The 19,788-nt window shown below is 42.1% G+C and overlaps 1 protein-coding gene across 2 annotated transcripts in view; it reads left to right on the forward strand.

Annotated features, from left to right (window-relative positions):
- Positions 1 to 19,788, forward strand: part of nrm (neuromusculin) — a 1,172,097-nt gene that overhangs the window by 649,734 nt on the left and 502,575 nt on the right. For both annotated transcript variants that reach the window (XM_068228563.1, XM_067151064.2), the window contains exon 4: positions 5,969 to 6,130. In XM_068228563.1, coding sequence (XP_068084664.1) covers positions 5,969 to 6,130 — 162 coding nt within the window. The remainder of the gene's footprint in view (positions 1 to 5,968; positions 6,131 to 19,788) is intronic.

A 19,788-nucleotide genomic window follows, 5' to 3' on the forward strand; every position in this document is an offset into this window, starting at 1 on the left:
ACTGCGGTCTTTTAAGCACGTTATACGTAAACCAGCACATCCCATGAGACATCTTAACGAGGTTCAAGTCGCAAGGGCCGCCACTTTGATCCGGGTAGGATGGAATTTTCGTCGTGTTGCTGTGGATCTCAATGTCTCCCCGTCAGTTATTCAACGCTTGTGGAATCGCTACAATGAGACAGGCCAGTTCACAAGGAAGGTTGGACAAGGTCGTGGACGCATGACAACCCCACAGGATGACCGATATCTAACCATCTGTGGGTTGCGGCGTTGTTCAGCAACTGCCGGAGAACTGCAACAAGACCTCAGGAGGGTCACTGGAGTTACGGTGTCTGACCAGACAGTAAGGAACAGGTTAAGAGAAGTGTCCTTAAGACCTAGACGTCCTGTTTGGGTGCCCTGTTAAACGCAGCAACATCGCGCAACTCGCCTTCTGTTTGCCTGTACCCACGTCAACCGGCAACTTTGCCAATGGAGACCTGTGTTGTTCACAGAGTTCAGATTTCCCCTGACACAGCGTGATGGAAGTCAATGTGTATGCAGACCCCGTGATGAGCAGAACATGCCAAATGTTTTCCAGGAAGGCGACCGATTCGGACAAAGTTCTGTGCTGATGTGGGATGGCATTAGTAACGATGGCCGTCCGGATCTTGTCGTCGTCCGTGGTAATCTTACCGCTGCAGGATACATCGAGCAGGTACTGTTACAGCATGTCTTGGTTGCTGGATATGGTGTTGGCCCTGAATTCATACTCATGCACGACAATGCCAGTGCTCATGTAGCGCCTATCACCAGAGCTGTCTTGCGAGAACTGGACATGCAAGAGATGGAATGGCCAGCAGTGAGTCCCGACCTTAATCCCATCGAGCATGTGTGGGATTGGCTTGACAGAAGTGTTCGTGTGCGTCCTGTTACACCACAGACTCTCCAAGACCTCGAACAATCTCTCATTGAAGAATGGGATCTGATACCGCAACGTGACCTCCTTCGACTTACACGGAGCATGCCACTTAGGTGCCAAGCTGTGATAAATGCTCGTGGAGGACATACATCATACTGAAGTTCTCCAACTGCGATAAAAAAATATCCACCCGGGAGGACTGTTATCACTTTGTTTTCGCCCCTATTTGGACATTTCCGATTGTGTTCTGAAAATGAACGCGAATCCATCGATGTTCTTTTGTATACTTCAACGGTACAGCATAAATGTTTAGTTGGTAATATGCCTAGGTGTGAGGTGTTGTTTCGTGGAGCATGGCATACGTTCAAAGACATGTTCTCTTAATTTTTTTAACTGTGTATTTCTCGTTCAATATACAAATTTATGAGTCTAAACTAGTACTAATGCTACTTCTGAGTGAATAAGCAGCGACATTTGAAGCCAAGACTTCTTTATAGCCTTTTTCCCCCTGTTGTGGGTTCCGGTCTTCGGACAGGCGAGCATGAGCGCCATTTTACGCGATCATAAGTAGCGTTCGGTTCAAGCTGAGCGAGCTTCAATTTGGTGACGCGTGTTTGTGTGTGTGTATGTGTGTGTGTGTTATGTTGGTCTTCCTTGATAGTGAAGTTGTAGGCATCGTAAATGAAATTGAATGAAAATCCGCAGCCTGTTTCCAGTCATTCGACCGGGTCAGGAATGGAATGAATGGACGAGACATGAATTGTGCCGGCTGCCGAAGCCTGTCGCACTCGTCTAGGGCAATGATTAATTACTGACAGATGAAGTGAAATGATATTGGAGAATGTTGCTGTAATGAAAGCACGGGGCCTGGAGAAAAACCTGCCCCGCCTCCGCTTTGTCCAGCACAAGTCTCTCATGGAGTGACCGGGATTTGAACTACCGAACACAGCGGTGAAAGGGTGGCGCTGATCCACAGAGGTTCTAGGCATCGTAACTGGCGAAAGTAAAACAAGAAATCAGCGGTACAAATAGAAATGTTTCGCATCGTTTGGTGGTTTTGCAGTACAGTACAGTATCTGATACTGCTTCACATTGGCCTACCAATGTATAAACCAGTACACTGAGTACTCGTTAGGAGAGTATGAATATGCAGGAAAGAAATGGAGATAATGCAGATCACAGAAGATCTTTACCTACCCATACCTATAATAGCTGTCAACCAGATTTTGCTGAATAGATAGCCAGTGTTCCTATTCATTTTTAGGGGATTCTTGCGTAATTATAACTGCATCTCAAAGGATCCTAGGTCTGTTAGGCCATATGTTTTATATGGGAACATCTAGAGCATGAGAACAGGACCCAATATACATCTATTGTTGATAAGTGTGGTTGTTTGAGGTCCTTGATGCGAGCATACACCTAGCCGCAAGTACAGCGAACTTTCGTACACCCACGATAGTGATGTGAGGTAACTCGAATGCAATTTCCCCCAGACTTTTAGACTTCATTATTTAAAATGAAATTAGCTAATTTTCTCTAAGAAGTGAACTTTGCAGTTTGAACGCAGCGCTGCCTCTCGTGTCTATCGATGTGTGAGGTAGAGTGCGAGGAAGATGGCGCACGCTTGACGGTAAGAGGGCGCTCTTTTCGCTCTTTTACATGCTGTAATAGCTTCTATTGATATGGCACGAGTATTACCCATCAGTGGTGGCTTTGTCGGCTGAACTATGAGCAACTGTAAGAGCACTAACATTTTTCATCCTTAACAAATCTTCTTCCATTTTCTCGCGTGGAAAAGAAAAGAGAGAAAGGGAATACCTTCTCCCTTCGTCTCTTTCACCCCTCGTTTCTTAAGCGAGTTGATGAAGGGAAGCGAAAAGAAAAGGAGAAAGTGAATGCGCTCCCATAACCATTGAATGTCAGGATTCTTTAATTTAGAATCCCAATTACCGTTTGGTTTCTCGTGGTGCCGTGGAGGGGGAGGACTCAGTGAGGTACTGGCTTGGAATAAGGAGAAGCAGAACGGGCTGCGAGAAATATCACCCAGTCGTGCCAAGAGGTGGAGGTTTGAGGTGTCTTGGCGCGACACTCCTTCTTCAACCTCCCTACCGGGACAGGCCCATTGCTCCCTCCTCCCTCTGCGTCGTAAATTAAACTGCCGACTCTGAAAATGTATGAAGCAGGTAGGACGAGTAATCTCCCCCACCACCCACTCTTCAAGCCAACCAGTCGTGTGTTTGAAAGGAAAGTTGTAAAACCGAGGGAAGTGAGAGATTTACAACATAAATCCGTGTCTGTAGTATACTGTACGGCTTTGCACGCTTTTTACTATTTACAAATTCATCACTCTACTCGCATTTCCATGGTGAAGTTGTACGGTAATGATTTCGTTATACTGAATGCGGACTGGCAGATCGCGTGACCTAGGGCAGTAAAATACAGCGCTGGCCTCCACCACGAAGAGAAACAATTTCAAATCATTAACCACCTAGCTTAAAAGTGAATTCTGCTATAAGCCCAGCTGCGGTGCTGCTCCCAGCTACAGCTTTTTATGTAGCCAATTGGTTGCGTCAAGAACAATTCTCACAGAGTACAGTTCAATGCTGGACGTATTGAGGCACAATCAATACAGCCTGTTGTATCGAAAAATATTACGGGATCTAGGAAAAGATATTCATGGCATTTTATTTCCCTTAAAATTAAAAAAATACGCAATTGATTGTAGATTTTCCTAATACGGAAAAAACATTTTCCAGTTCTAAAGCAATGTGCATTATTGTTATTGCTTTTTATTTTTTCTATTAGCTCTTCAAAGGCATGCGAACCGCATACTGACCTAATAAATCTCATGTTTACAGCGTTCATGCGATGTTACGTTTCCGAGCGAGTTGGTCACTTGCATTCGGGAGATGCTGGGTTCGAATCCCACAATAGACATCCTTGAAGATGGTTTTCCTTGCGTCGCCGAAAATTTTCGTAACTAGCTAGAAAGGTTAGAGATTCAAAGAATACTAGCAGGGAACGGTATTCTTCCGTGATCAGAGGAAGAGTATACTCTCTGCCTTGACAGGTAGTAATCAAACATGCATGTAATGACATGACTAAGGATGAAAATCACACATATCAGAATAGTGTTAGTCGCTTAGCAACCTGCTAAGTACAGAATGTATTGCGGGTTAGGCTAAGCTTTCGCCTGCAATTATTGGAGTGAGCATTTAATGATTTGATTTTATGATTACTCAAAGTCGGCCGAACTTTAGAGACCTATCAATGTCTCATGATTCACCGGCAGGTGGATCCGGAGAGAATATAGCAAAAATGAAGCAAATCGGTCCAGTAGAACGGACGGACGGATTTGCCAAAGCTGTTTTTAGTAAACTCTTTTAATAGTCTATATCGTTTCTGAAACTGATGTGTGCCCGCCTGATGGCCATGATCCTAGGCGTTGATATCTAAACGGTCTGACACCGAGGTTAGCCGGTTCGAGTCCTGTTGGTCGAAAACATTTCACCATCAGAATGTTGGTCGGTAGGGTTGGGAAGGTGGTGGTATTATGCAATCTCTAATCACTAGATGGCGTGCCAAAAACCTGGATTAAATTCGAAGTGTTTCCGCAGCGCTCATATGGAGTGAGGGCATATGACGCTGTTGATAGTGATGTGTCCGTTGGATGGAGGCGTTAAGCCTTGAGCAGATCCCTTGGTGCTATTCGAAAAGAGTAGGCTACGTGCCGGCACCGCGTTTCACCCCCTCTCTTCCTAGTATCATATATCACGTCATTCATTTCATCTCATTAACTCCTCTGATGAGGTTGACGTCAGGAAGGGCATCCGGTCATGGAAACCCGCCACGACAGATTCATCTCACCTCATCCCATATCCGACCCCATAGAGATATGGGACAAGGGTTGGACAGACAAACAAACAAACATTCTGGAACTGATGTGTCATTACGTCGCGGATATTGTAAATATTTACATAGCTTGAGATTCAATAGCGCATATAGTAACGTGCATACAATGCTACTGACTTTTACGAAAATATTCACTAGGTCACACTGCACTAGACGCGATTTATTTCAAAACAAAAACGTAAGTTAATAAAATACACCATAAAACCCTAGTTTTTATTAGATTCTAGTGACATTGCGTATGGCTTTTGTGGCGGGAGTGTCCGAGGATATATTCGGCTCTCCAGGTGCAGATCTTTTAGGCCTAATTTGACTCCCGTAGGCGATCTGCGCGTCATGGTGAGGATGAAATGATGATGTAGAGGACACATACACCCAGCCCCCGTGCCAGGGAAATGGATAAAATTGCCGACGCTGCCGGGAATCGAACCTGGGACTCCTGTGACCAATGGCCAGCACGCTAACCATTTAGCCATGATTAGATTGCAATAATACACATACACACCAGGTGATCAGTCACGACCGAGCTCCTTACGAGCAAATGCTGTGCGGCTAGGACATTGCTTGCACAGGGGCAGCGTCTTTATCTTCTGCAGTTTCGTAGTTACTGTCTTCACGAGCGTGAAATGTTTAGAATACAACATGATCTTTATTAACTTATTGACATATAGCCACGGCTCGCGGCGGTACCCAGAATAAACACACGACTCCCAACCGCGCCAGCTTGATCAGATTTGAGCGCGCTGCTATACTTAAGAGCGGAGCGCATTATGTTCGCAGGAAGTCGAAGAGAGTCTAAACCAGATCTCTAGTCTTATTGTTCAGAAAGAAGGAACAGAGTCCTTTCCAAAGTATGCATCCAAACATTTATAGGGACACCGATAGATGGATCTAGGTGCACAAGTCGGTAAACTGGGTCCTTGCAAAATTTAAAAGTTACTGAAGAAGTGGCGCTGGGAGGAGGTCCGTACAGTGATTGGTTTCTGCAGGCAAAAGCATGAAACGTGTAACTAATTTTTACCAAATTATTTCCAGACATCCTTTTTACTGTATAATGTTTCTATTTTATACCAATTTTGATATGCCCATACCTTATTATTATTATTATTATTATTATTATTATTATTATTATTATTATTATTATTATTATTATTACAGGCGAGTACACATCGGAGAGTGGTGGTAACAGTGTGGGTACGGGCAAGAACCGGATCCATGCGACGTTAGGCAGAGGAGACTTGGGAGCCCGCTATGAATGTCGAGCAGACAATGCTGCCCTCACTTCACCTATCACATCCTGGGTCGACATAGACGTCAATGGTAAGTACTAGATTTACATTCTGCTGGTAATTCTCGGTTCTATAACTCGACTGTTGTCTGTAGGATAGCTTCAATACCTTTTTGTTCTTTGCATACTTCTACTTCTCAGGAATTACTTCATGAATCCTCACGAATGTTTTTCCTGTACCCGATATTTTAGTAATTACTGTATCTGCTTATTATAAAATAGAAGCATGGAACGATTTATTCCGATTTTCTAACTAGGATACTGGCCATAACTAATAACGATTTCCAAACTTGCAGCCTTTGTTGTTTAGTATTCTTTGACAACGATAGGTGACACTCGGAGAAGACAAACTGCACGCACTTTTCAGGCACAAAAACGTAAATGTATGTGATCTGCGCACGTGTTAATTTGCACGCACCGGCCTTGAATAATGTAATTAACACATTGTGTAAACACAACAGGTAATGAAAGGTCGTATGCAAATCGCATACAGTCTTTATGGCATTTATTTCCTTTTAAAAATAACCATGCATATATTGTAAAATTTATTTATAGCAGTTATGCTATTTTGCATTTATGGCATATACATACTTTTAAACTGACCTCGATAGCTGCCACCAGTATACAGTATTCGGGAGATAGTGGGTTCGAACCCCACTGTCCATAGTCCTGAAGATGGTTTTCTGAGGTTTCCCATTTTCACACCATTCAGATGCTGGGGTTGTCCGTTAATTGAGGCCAAGGCTGCTTTCTTCCCACTCCCCCTTTCCTGTTCCATCGTCGCCATAAGTACTATCTGTGTCGGTGCGACGTAAAAAAACAACTTCTAAAAAACACCCTTTTAAATACTTTCTTGTTTAAAGTAGCGCCAAAGTGTTTCAAACATTTTTCTCTAATTTTATAAAAGTAAATTTGTCTAATAATTTCTTTCCACGGTCACTAATAATACTTCGTTTCCACCTAACCACACGAACAGCACTTAATCGTTGGAAATGTGTAAAATGTTTTGCGGTTCTCAACTTATGAACAACTGAGTTAAATGGCCAGTGGTGCTTTATGTTGAACTGCTGTACATCTCACCATCCAAGTCAGTCAAACCCCTAGCTCTCTCCCTCTTCCAAAAACCACGTAAGCCAAGTGTGCTGTCACTCGTAATTAATGATCGCATCGATTTACATGTAATATATAACCCAACTCATGCTAGGTGTGTAATTGGCTCGTGGGTTTTGCTGCTTATGCAGATTTTACACACCCGTTGCTTATTGCAAAGTATGGAAAACATATACCTGGCAAGTGTGTGTAGTTCACCTTCACCCTTTTCAAAGTAAGTAACGGGAGATGGACGTTAACGCGCTGAACAGTTGTCAGGTGTTCGTGCAGTATACGACCTGTCACTGCAAGGAGAATCTCGAATATTGTCATGTCTATCGTCTATTGTTGCCCGATAATCTCCGTGCCCAGCGACGAACAGTATGCTACTGTTATCGCCAGCGCCATCTTCATACATTTGTTTTAACGTATTGTGAATATTTTCCATTCTCACAGCAAAGGAACTTCATAAAAGCACGTTGTTTTTGACAGACAAGCCTGGTGGGAACTAGTTAAACTAAATTCAACAATTGAATATAAACTTCTGTATACTCTGTAAATAACAAATGTGTAGAAAAGGATTGGCGTTTGTTAAAAATCGTGGAGCATTTGGAGTGATCCTCATATTGATTGGTCGTGGTTCATTATGATCATAAGGCGAGCAGATAACCAATTTCAGTTTACTTTGGACATTGCGACTGAAATGATCATATTGTGTTCACAGCAGTCGTGGGCAGACTGGAAACAAGACAGTCATGATCAGGTAACCCCGAGCTATAACGTTAATGTTTGAATTAAATCGTGTCCACGTGCTGTATAAGAAATATGTCTTTCCCTTATCTGGTTGTGAAGTTCGTCCGACCTGCCCAAGTGATTAATTTTGAAACTGCCGTGTCTGTACATTTAATAGATAAATTAATAAAACCCCTTCAAAGTCGCATTCCACTAATCCGAGGTCTAATACGATTATTCGTAGTTAAAGGGATGCTAAAAGTTATGTCAATATGGAGGGATAAGATGAAAAATGTTGAAGTTATGGGTCTAAAGGGAATTACAGTACAGTCGCTTAAGTGCGGCCAGTATCCAGTAATCGGGAGATAGTGGGTTCGAGCCCACTGTCGGCAGCCCTGAAGATGGTTTTCCGTGGTTTCCCATTTTCACACCAGGCAAATGCCGGGGCTGTACTTTAATTAAGGCCACGGACGCTTCCTTCCAATTCCTAGGCTTTTCCTATCCTATCGTCGCCATAAGACCTATCTGTGTCGGTGCGACGTAAAGCAAAAAAAAAAAAAAGGAATTACAGTAGATCCCTGAAGACATTAATAGGCAGAAGACGTCTTACTCGGTGGAGCAACACTTTGCGCCATTCTGAAATAACTACAGCTGTTACATAGCCTATATTAATGGCAAACGTCCTCACAGAATACGAAGGAAATCGTTCCCCAGAAAAGTCTTACGAGAAATCGGTCAGTTTGGCGTTAAATTAACGAATTTCGGTTTAGGGGTTCAAATAGCGGTTTTCGTCATTGGCCGCAACTTTGGAGCAACAAACTTAATGTTAAAAGATGTGATTTTTCTATCGTTCTTCTTCTTCTTTTTCTTCTCTCCATACATTAGTAGGTTTATAGATGTAATGTGACTCCTCACTTTGACGGCAGTCTTGTGTAGACAAATGCATTCTAGTATTACGTATTTCTGTAGCGGTTGGGAGTGCAGTGTGACGTCTTATTTAAACAAGCACAAACACCTAACAGTCGACCTATAGGAATTAACAGGCACGAACGGAAATCAAAACCAGGACTCTCTGAACTGAAGTTCACTACACTGACAATTCAGTCGGACATCCTCCTGTCGTTAATATTAAATAAGTACTTCTTCATAAATAGGAACGCGAGACTACTGGGATAAAGAGATTCAGATAACAAGCTGAGCAAGAAAGAAACTATTAGAGGGAAAGATACTGAGATGTAGATGACTATGGCAAATGAAATGAAATGGCGTATGGCTTTTAGTGCCGAGAATGTATGAGGACATGTTTGGCTCACCAGGTGCAGGTCGTTCGATTTGATTCCCATAGGCGACCTGCGTGTCGTGATGAGGATGAAATGGTGATGAAGACGTCACCTACTGCACAAGCCCCCTACCCATACGGGTCTCCGGCGATATATCTACAGGGTCGTAAACTGGGTTTTAAATCTATTGGGCATTATATATACGAGAATATAACTTAGCGGCTTAAAGGGTACGAGAAATACGGGTGTCAATTAACTAAAAAGAAATGATAACATTATTTAAAATTTGTAAATAAAATGGGTTTATTGGACTCCTGACGATGATGGGAAATGGCGCAAATAAACAATGGTGAATACAAATGAATAATAACAATGTTAATTATTTATTTCGTTGAGAATCGTTCAGATTTATTGAGGACTAGCGAATGTACCCGTGCTTCGCTACGGTATTCTACATTGTATTCGAATATCGAAGTAAATAGTGTACATGCAGTAAATAAGATTGTTTTAAAATTGCATGTCTCTTAGCGTTATCCGAGAAAGAGCATGGGGAGGTCCCCGTACGTTGTTTCCAATGTAAAGTGTTTGTTACGGATTTGTGATATAACGGCAGGCTCGCTTGCCTACTGGCATTCACAATCGAGTTGGGAAGTTTACATTATAATTGCAGGCACCATTGCCTACTACGCGGACAGAATCGATTTGGGGAGTTTTCGTTAAAATGGCAGCCCCCTTTCCTACTTCCAGACAGATTACAGTTGAGGAGTTTCTATTATAATGGTAGGCAATTATCCTACCATCACTCGACATTGGGTTGTGCAGTTATCAATATAATGCCAGGCCCATTTTCCTACTGCCAGCCAGCTTACTGCCAGTCACACCAAGCTGGTGAGTTTCCATCAAAATACCTGGCCACTATGCCTAATGCCAGTCACGTTTTAGATGAGGACATTTCTTTATAAGGGCGGACACCCTTGCCTACTGCCAAACACAATCGGGTACGGGAGTTTTAAACAAAACTGCATGCTCACTTGCCTTCTGCAAGTCAAATCGAGAAGGGAACTATTCATTACAATTGTAGGCCTTCCTTACTAATGACAGTTACACAGGAGTTGGAGAAGGAACCCTTTCCTACTGCCAGTCAAAGTCGGTGTGGGGAGTACTGATTACAATATCAGACCCATCGTTTCTCGATCGCTAAAAATCGACATCAGTGAATATATATAGATCGACATACGAAAGTATATGCGTGTTTACAATATTGAAGACCTTCATTTACAGATTAACTGCTACTAAACGTACGACATATCGACAAAGGTTTATACCATAAGACACGCCGGATTTAGTGGCCTAAATGGCTGGTCCTATGGTATGTCATCTATTCCTGGGTCAGATTGAGTTAGAAACGTGGAACAGGGTAAAGGTTTTGTAAGATTATCTCACATTACATTACTTTTCGGATAATTATGTGACAGCTAAATACATAGCATTTAGCTCACATATGCCTACTGGCTGCCTGCTGTCATTTCTTGATGGCTACAGTACTTTTGCATCCATCTCTTGGCACAGGCCAGAGTAAAGTGTAGCTTCCACCGAAGTCTCAGTCAACATCCATGGCTTTGACAATATGGAAGTTGCTGGGGTATGGGTAGTGCTGAGTAATGACATTCAGAGCATGACTAGTGCATCTGAGTGTTATAAAAGGTGCTGCTCGTGGGGTCAGTCGTGCTGCAATAGTACTTTCTGACCCAGTGAAGAAAGCAATGGCAAACTACCTCACTCCTCATCTTGCCTAGTATGCCTCATTTTGGTGCTGCCATTGGTTTTTGGGGTTTCCTTATAACCGCATAACCTTTGGAGGTGCTATTTGAGGATCCAACTAGCCTCTGGGCTGATGACCTAACAGACAACACATGCCTACTGGGTGGGCCAATTTTCGTGAAGAGTATGATGATTCTGTATTTCATATAATTAATTGAAAGTATGAATTATGCATGTGAAAATACCAGATTGACTTAACATCGATTAATAGAGAAAAATCAAACGCAAAAGGGATACATATACGGCAAATTGAACGGAGATTGTGCAATCCGTTAAGTGATAGGAATTTAGGAAGGTCTGCTCCATCATTAAAATTGCCTGCATATTTCGATATTCTTCGGGGATAAAAAGTGAAAAATTTAATGATCTAGGATGTTTTCCGTTCGTTACAGGCTAAAACGTATAATTTTGTCAAAATTCAATTATCTTCTTTTTCTTCTGGCAGATTATGCCGCTATCTGGATTTTGGGCGAGGCGGGTAAAAATTAGGACTTTCGGGAAACTAAACCAAAAATTATGGAGATGGTCATTATTACCCCTTAAACGGAAAGCTGTACGAAAATTTCGCCAAAATAGTCAGTGTAGAGGCACACAGTCGTTACGATTTGATTTATATAGATAAGGAATCTGCTCCATATAAAACACCTTTTGGGCTATGTCCGCTGGACTTAACCTGCAAAAGTGACCATTCATGATATCCCCTTATTAATCCTCCTGACGAAAAAATGCACATGAAAAAAAATAGGTTTAGAGGTGGAATTCCATCACGTCTGGTCGATTTCCAGTCAGGTTTGTCTTGTTCTGTATATACTGTGGAAGAGTAAAATCACCATTTCGGTTCCCTATAAACCGCCAGTCCATTCCGGAACATGAAATGTTATTTACGTTTAAAACCTACCTTTGGACAGGTGGATGCTAAATATTAATGTTCGTTCGAATGTCTTCAGTAGTTTTCAAGTTGTAAGGAATGCGCTTTACACGCACCCGCTCGTGAGTTAAGTCCGATGGGACTTGTACAGAAAAACGGTCCGTTAATGATATCTCCCTTATTAATCCTCGTATCGAAATGGTGCACATGAGAAAAAAGGTTTAGAAATTAATTTCTACCAAGGTAGGTAGATTTCCATTAAGTTTGGTTGTGTATATTTTGTGGAAGTGCAAAATCACTGTTTCGGTTTCGTATAAACCCCCAGTCAGTTCAGGGATTTAGAAACAATATTTGCCCTAAAACCTATCAAGGACAGGTGTATTCTAAATATGAGTCTTGGTGGAAATACATCCAGTAGTTTGTAGCACTCGCGTACATACGGCGTAATTAAGGAATAAAATAATACAGTTAAGAAAGTTGAAAGTAATAGAAAATGGATTATAACTGAGGACAGCCGGATAACGACAAATATGTAAATGCCAAGTGAATGTATTGGAAAATCAAATGCCCCTCCATAAATTATGCTAGTGTGAATTATGGATATAATAAAGCGGTAACAGAGGAGAAATTTAGGTCCAGTGATTCTTAGGTAAACAAATAATAATAAGATGACTAATGGTGTTATTACTTAATCTATTCCAGGGCGGTTATAACATCCAACGATATTCCGCCAATATCCCGCAGATAGGCCGATTGACGCCTCTCTTCCCTTCTACCCAAGGAACAACCACGAATTTAAAAGCATGATGAGGAAAATGGCAATACGTTACTTCCCTGCTGGCATGCAGTCAGAGGCGTTGCCATGGTAACCTGTAGGTTCCTTGTGGGTCTGTCGGTCACTCAATGCAGAGCATGATACCAGCGGAAAAGTGTAAATTTCTCCGTCATGTGAAGAGTAAGGTAAATTATGAACATAACGAAAGTTGTTTATAATGAAGAGACGTTTCACGTACGGTAAACTAAGTTTACAGAAAATCAATAGTATAAGAGAAAATGGGGGAAAACCATTCTGGTTTTCCTATAAACCCCCGTCTATTCAAAGATTTTAAAATAATATGCATACCGAAACCTTCCCTGGGATGAGTATACTCTAAATATGAAGTTTGGTTGAGACCTAACCAGCCGTTTTGAAGTGATGGTGGAAAAACCATTCAGGTTTTCCTATAAACTCCCCGTCTATTCAAAGATTTTAAAATGATGTGCATGTAGAAACCTTCCCCGGGATGAGTATACTCTAAATATGAAGTTTGGTTAAGATCTATCCAGCCGTTTCGACGTGATGATGGAAAAACCATTCTGGTTTTCCTATAAACCCCCCGTGTATTCAAAGATTTTAAAACGATATGCACATGGAAACCTTCCCCGATATGAGTATACTCTAAATATGAAGTTTGGTTGAGATCTATCCAGCCGTTTCGACGTGATGGTGGAACAGACAAATAGACAGACAAACAGACACGAAACGTAAAAACCACCGATTCGGTCTTGAGTTGACCTAAAACGGATAAATATCTGAAAAATTGGCAAAACAAAAGAAATTACAGACAGCGGACCCCCTACAATTTTATTTATATAGACAAGACCGAGTATAGCCATAACTCGTCACTGTTCGGGCAAAAGCTAAATGTTTCACAATGCTCTTTCCATCCATTATTTTCCTTAAGTCTGGTCACGCCTCCCAGCCACATATGTGTATTTAGTCCGTCAGAACAATATTCGTTGTGTTCATTTTCCTTTGCTTGCGTGTAAATTAAAATGCGACAACGATTGTACCTTTGGGTCAAAACAACCGTCGACCTGGAATACATACTAACAACATGTAAAAGCAAGTAACACACTCCTATACTAAAAAAATATACACATAAAACAGCTGGTTCCAGTGGAAAAACCCCGCCATATGCGGTTGTTAGCGAGATCGGAACACAAAACCCTTAGACGCTTGCAGATGGGCTGAAAACCCTACTAGATATAATCAATTAAACTAAACACAGATAAAGGGGATAGAAAGGGTCGCTATCTCCTGTCTTTTATTAGGTCAGCCGAGGGAAAATGATTCAGTTAACAATTGGAACAATTCAATAAACCTGTTACTCGTCTCTTGTGTAAGAAAATTCTTTCGTCGTGTGGGTTACGAGAGAAAAAAATTCAAAAATGAAAAATAACATAGAGCTTCCTCTAGGAAAGGCCGTTTACCTATACCCCTGTCTCGCAGATAGCTGTGGCTAACACATAACTTTTCACTGTCATGGGGAGATCATCACGTCCCTTTAACTCTCACTTTCCAAACGCTCAATTTAGTCGACTCTGGACTTTCACATCACATAATCAACACACTCATTTCATTTCATTCCATTTCACCTCTCGCAGATCCTAACCCATGACATGGCTTTCAACTTTCGCATCAGGTGTCCTGACTTCAGTCACCTCTACTTAATATGGCAGCTGGTAAACCCAAAGGAACAGAAATCTAGAGAGCAAGTCACCAGATTATTATTATTATTATTATTATTATTATTATTATTATTATTATTATTATAGACTAGGCCTAGCGTCTAGGTCAATGGCATACATAATACCGCTCCTACGTAATACTCTCATCCTTTCTTTACAATTAATTCGTGACAACAAAAATCCCAAAGTTATTTACCTGGACTAAAACAAAATGTGGTTACACTAAAATTCAAATGAAAATGAGAACCTAGGTAAATTCAAGGAAGGCATAGTTCGGATCTCTGTAGATCACTGCAGTACTCGTTTCTTCAAGCTGACTATTCGACAGTAAACTTACCTGACATGCATAACACTCCCTTTGGTTGAGTACCAAAACCCTCTTATGTTATCATTCCCTTGAAAACTACTGGAACTCACCATTTTACAGCAAAACAAACTATACCGACGAAACATCAAATAAAATAGTACTTTGAAATGCAAACTTCCCACAAAGACATTAAACTCCCCATATGTACGAAATCTAAGTCACTCAGACTTGTTACTAGATAAAACACGGTGCCATTCACTAGCAAACATTTTAAACTAAGTTAACCCTGTCTACTACTATTTTCATTATTACTTTATTTTGAATGAATTTTCAGTACACTACGTGTCATGCCTAATAACAGTAGAACTACTCAGCCTTCATTTCCTCATGACGCCTCCGTCAGCTACGGGATGTTCATCCTGGGTCTAGTGGTCCATAGCGCCTGTGCTGATGGCGATGAATACCAAGCGCTGGCTGGGAATGTTGTGATGAATGTCCATAGTTCTGGTCACTGGGAAATATTGGTATCTATAACATAGATACACACAGTTAATGGTGTCGCACGCGAATCCTTTAGTTTATACTCTGTGCCGCACGGGTTTCATCCAACGTCCCGGGATCGAATATCTTTGGACAGAGTAATCAATTCGACCGCGCAAAATATACTTTTTGAGCACACGTTATGGTATCTAACATTGCATTCCTATTCACTCCACGTCACTAATTAAGTTAGTTCTATCCGACACTTTTTTCAGGGGTAGGAGATATTAATGATAATGTTAATTCGAGTACGGGCTCTATATGAATTCAAATAACACGTCCACGCGCTCAATTATTTCTCCGGTATGAGTTACACTGCTGTATATTTCTATTTTGAACAATATTCACTGATACTGTATTCAAAGTTCACATACAAAGGAAAAATATGGTCCACGATTGACACACATCTGTCCCTCACGAGATAAAAACGAAGAATGTTGCCGGGTAACGCTTCCCGCTTCGTATATCAACTAGGAAGATTTCCCCTTTCAAAATTTACATGCGCCCTATTCACGGGGTATTAGAGGCGCAATAGTGCGATAATCAGGTGACCAGTGATCTTATAAGATGGTTTAGATCGCCCGGACGAAATCTGATCGCACAATTCAGAATTATAAATAAATATCTGTCCTCATTTTCAACTCACTCAAGGGACTCCCCCCCCCCCCCCGTCAAGTGGCTGTCGAGACAATAAACACATGGCCTCTGTAACTTTGCACTCTTATATAGGCCCTAACTGTATATGCCTTCTTTTGTATGAAATTATCGCCATAAAGGACGTCACAAACCCTAATAAAATTCAGTGATGACGAACATATCTTTTGGATCCTTGTACAATGCAGTATTATTAAAATCATTAATTTCCTTGATATCAAAAACGAAGTTTTAAAGATGGATTCCAGATTACGATTGTGAAAAGTTTGACCTCCCTCCCTCACAAATGACTTGTGGTCAGGATAACACCTCCCCTCATTTCATCATGGGTTTCCCTCGCTCAGCATGGCGGAGACAGGCTCTAGCCTCACGCTTGGCGTTCCTTGGTTCGAGTTCCCTCTTGCAGACAAATAAATGCATGTTCTCTTGATCCCTAGTCCTTACCTCATGTCGCCCGTAGCCCCCGTGTCAGCGGAATTAACCAATGATGGCTAAAATTCCCGACCATGTGGGAATCGAATCCGAGACCCATGTGACCAAAGGCCAGCACGCTAACCATTTAGCCATGGAGCCGGACTATGGCAAAATGCAAGAACATTATCGGAATTCTGCGAAATTATAAAAAGTTGTAGGTTACAAATAGAGAAGTAAGAGGTATGGTGTGGTGGCTAGTGGGGATATATCATCACTGCTGTGCCAGAGCTGCGAATATGTCAGTGCTCTTCCTAACCATTAAACCATTACTTCCCTTAAGACTGGTCACAACCCAGGCACATGTTGATATGCAGTGCATCAGAACAGTTTGTACTTTATACTGTATGACTAATACGTACAATCTGCTGAGGCAGCTGAACTTTCGTCCTAAACTAATGTGAAGGAAAAAAACCTTTCATAATGCATTTATAAATATGGTAATAATAATAATAATAATAGTAATAATAATAATAATAATAATAATAATAATAACAATAATAACAATAATAATGGTGCGCCTCTGTTGTATAGTAGTTAATTCAATTAGCTGCCACACCCGAAGGCCCGGGTTCGATTCCCAGCTCTGCCACGAAATTCGAAAATTGATACGAGGACTGGAACGGGGTCAACTCACCTAGGGAGATCAACGGAATAGCCATTCTCAAAGCGGTTTTCCGTGGGTTCCCTCTTCTTCTCCAGGCAAATGCCGGGATGGTACCTAACAATATATGGCCACGTCCACTTCTTACCCTCTTCCTTGCCTATCGCTTCCAATCTTCCCATCCCACACAAGGCCCCTGTTCAGCATAGCAGGTGAGGTCGCCTAGAAGAGGTGTTGGTTTTCCTCCTCAGTTGTATCACAGACTAAATATCTCACGCTCCAGGATAAGCCCTTGAGATGGTAGAGGTGAGATCACTCGCTAAGTCCCGGGTAAAACTAACCCTGGAGCGTAAACGGATTAAATAAATAAAAATAAAAATAATTTTTCATTTCACTGACTTCTTTTACGGTTTTCGAAGACGCCGAAATACTGACATTTTGTCCAGTAGGAATTATTTTACGTGCCGTTGAACTATTGACACGAGGCTGACCTGACGTATCTGAGCAACTTCAAGCACTGCCGGGCTGAGCCACCAACAGGAGCTCAGAAGGCCAGTGTTCTATCGTCTGAGCTACTCAGTGCGGCCGTGGCCTATTTTAGATAGGGAACACGTGCCACTTGAGTGCGCTACATGCCGTTGAAGTGACGCAATCGTGTTGTATCGTTTATGATTTATTGGCTTTCGCCTGTCGTCTGTTAGTGATTAAGTGCGAGTGCGGGGCTGCGTATGAGTGATATACTTTGGTCTTGCGGGAATAATTCAAGCTGCGGCCGTTCACGAGTGTGGTGAAGTTGCAGTCCGTCATGGGAACGTGGAATAATGCCATTAACAATCATTTCTTTCAATATAATGTGACAGTTGTTGCCGCGCACTTGTAATAGCAAGGGAAACTGAATTGTTCGGTGCAGAAAGGAACACCTGTAAGTCCATTTTAGGCCATTTTTGTTCATTTACTTCGATATATTATACTGGCTATGGTGCATCTGAAAGGAACCATGTCCGCCTGTTCTTCATGCCTCTGCGGGAATCTTCACTCCATGCTGAGGAGAATTGAACTCTCGTACTTGTGCAGTTACGCGGAGAAAATATGGCTCATATAGGAACGGCGATTTGAGGATGATGACGCTTTGTTGTTTAAAGGGGCCTAACATCGAGGTCATCGGCCCCTAATGGTACGAAATGAGGCGAAATGGTATGACAAATTAAAAGTCCAAAATCCTCCACCGATCAGAATTCAAAGCGTAAGGATGAAGCATGAATGGATGGATATGAATTTAAAACGATCAGTGGAACCGACCCACAGTGCCTCACATGCACAGAATCTGGCACAAAACAATAGTATTACTGACCAAGGGACTGCTTCTATAGCACGATGCTGAATCGATTATGCTTGTAGTCGAAACGGGTCCAAAATCCAGGTCATCGGCCCCTCATAATGGGACTTATCGCTAGGAAAGTAGAACCATGCTATTTGTCATTTGGCGGTACTAATCAAAAGTAGCGCAGACTCGCGGTATTCCACACATTTTGGTACTATTCACAGGTAGTGTAATGCGCACACCTATGGTGCTTCGCACATCGCGGCGCTGTTTACAGGCAACGCAAACCTATGACGTTCCTCACATATGTGGACTAAACACAGAGACCCGAACTATCCCGTGGTGTTCCTCACATAGTGGGAACTAAGCATAGGCAAGGCAGGACCATGGTGTCGCTCATCCCGTGGTGTTTTTCATATAGGGGTACGAATTACAGGTATTGTAAGACCCTCATCCTGATGCACACACTGTCGCTACTAATTACAAACCTATTGCGTACCTAACATAGTGGTACTACGCGCAAGTGAATGCGACCAATGGTGTTCCCTGCGTGATGGTACTAATTACAAATAGTCTCATGGTTCTAATTTGATCATCCCTTGGTCTCCCCTTTTAATCGCCTCTTACGACAGGCAGGGGATACCGCGGGTGTATTCTACATGTACGTCCCTCACCCTCAGGGGGCGAACGGCGATTTAAGTTGGTACTGAAATGCCTGACAGACCCGCTCTCTCCAGCATCAACGTCCCTCCCCCTCGTGTATATGCTCACCTTCCTCCAATGGATGATCTCTTCACAAACCTCTCTCTAGAACAGACATGCGAAAGTCACGAGCTGACTGGCAGCTGTGCGTGCACGAGAAACAGCTGTTACGAGTGCTAGTCCAGGACGTTATCAGATAGCGCATGCCTGAGGGGTGAACATTACACGGTACTCCGTGGAGTACATGTATACATTATTTCATATAAGGACATACATAATTAAATGTGGTCATGCTTTGTAATGACTGTGTTCCAGAAAAATAAATAATTACTGTACACCTTTAAAGACTGCCATAAACCTTGAAGTGAAAAATAATGGCATTTATTTTTTGGGGTACTTAACATGCTCAATTTTTCTACGAACAATTACGAAGCAGAATAATGCCAAATAATATGCCGCTGATATATCCCTTCTGTAGCAAAAGTCATGATTTTTATAAACTTAAATAAAGGGAAATGGGCTTTAAACAACCGTATTGATACAGAAGTACCCAAACACAAACATACACTAACAGATTACTTCGTCAATCCTTATGTAACTGGAAGTTTGAACCATTACCTCAGGGCCTCTCAGGGTGCATGCGCGTGGTGCATGCACTGTGCACGGTGCAAAAGACGACTTGGCTTGGTTGACCAGAGTGCAGACCCCCCACTCCTCGATTTGGAGCAATAGCGCTTACTCTCTCTTTCCTCACGCCTCTCTCGCTCGCTCCGCCTGTCTCCCTCTGCCC

This window comes from Anabrus simplex, chromosome 7 (genome assembly GCF_040414725.1).
Source record: "Anabrus simplex isolate iqAnaSimp1 chromosome 7, ASM4041472v1, whole genome shotgun sequence".
In the NCBI taxonomy this organism is placed as follows: domain Eukaryota; kingdom Metazoa; phylum Arthropoda; class Insecta; order Orthoptera; family Tettigoniidae; genus Anabrus; species Anabrus simplex.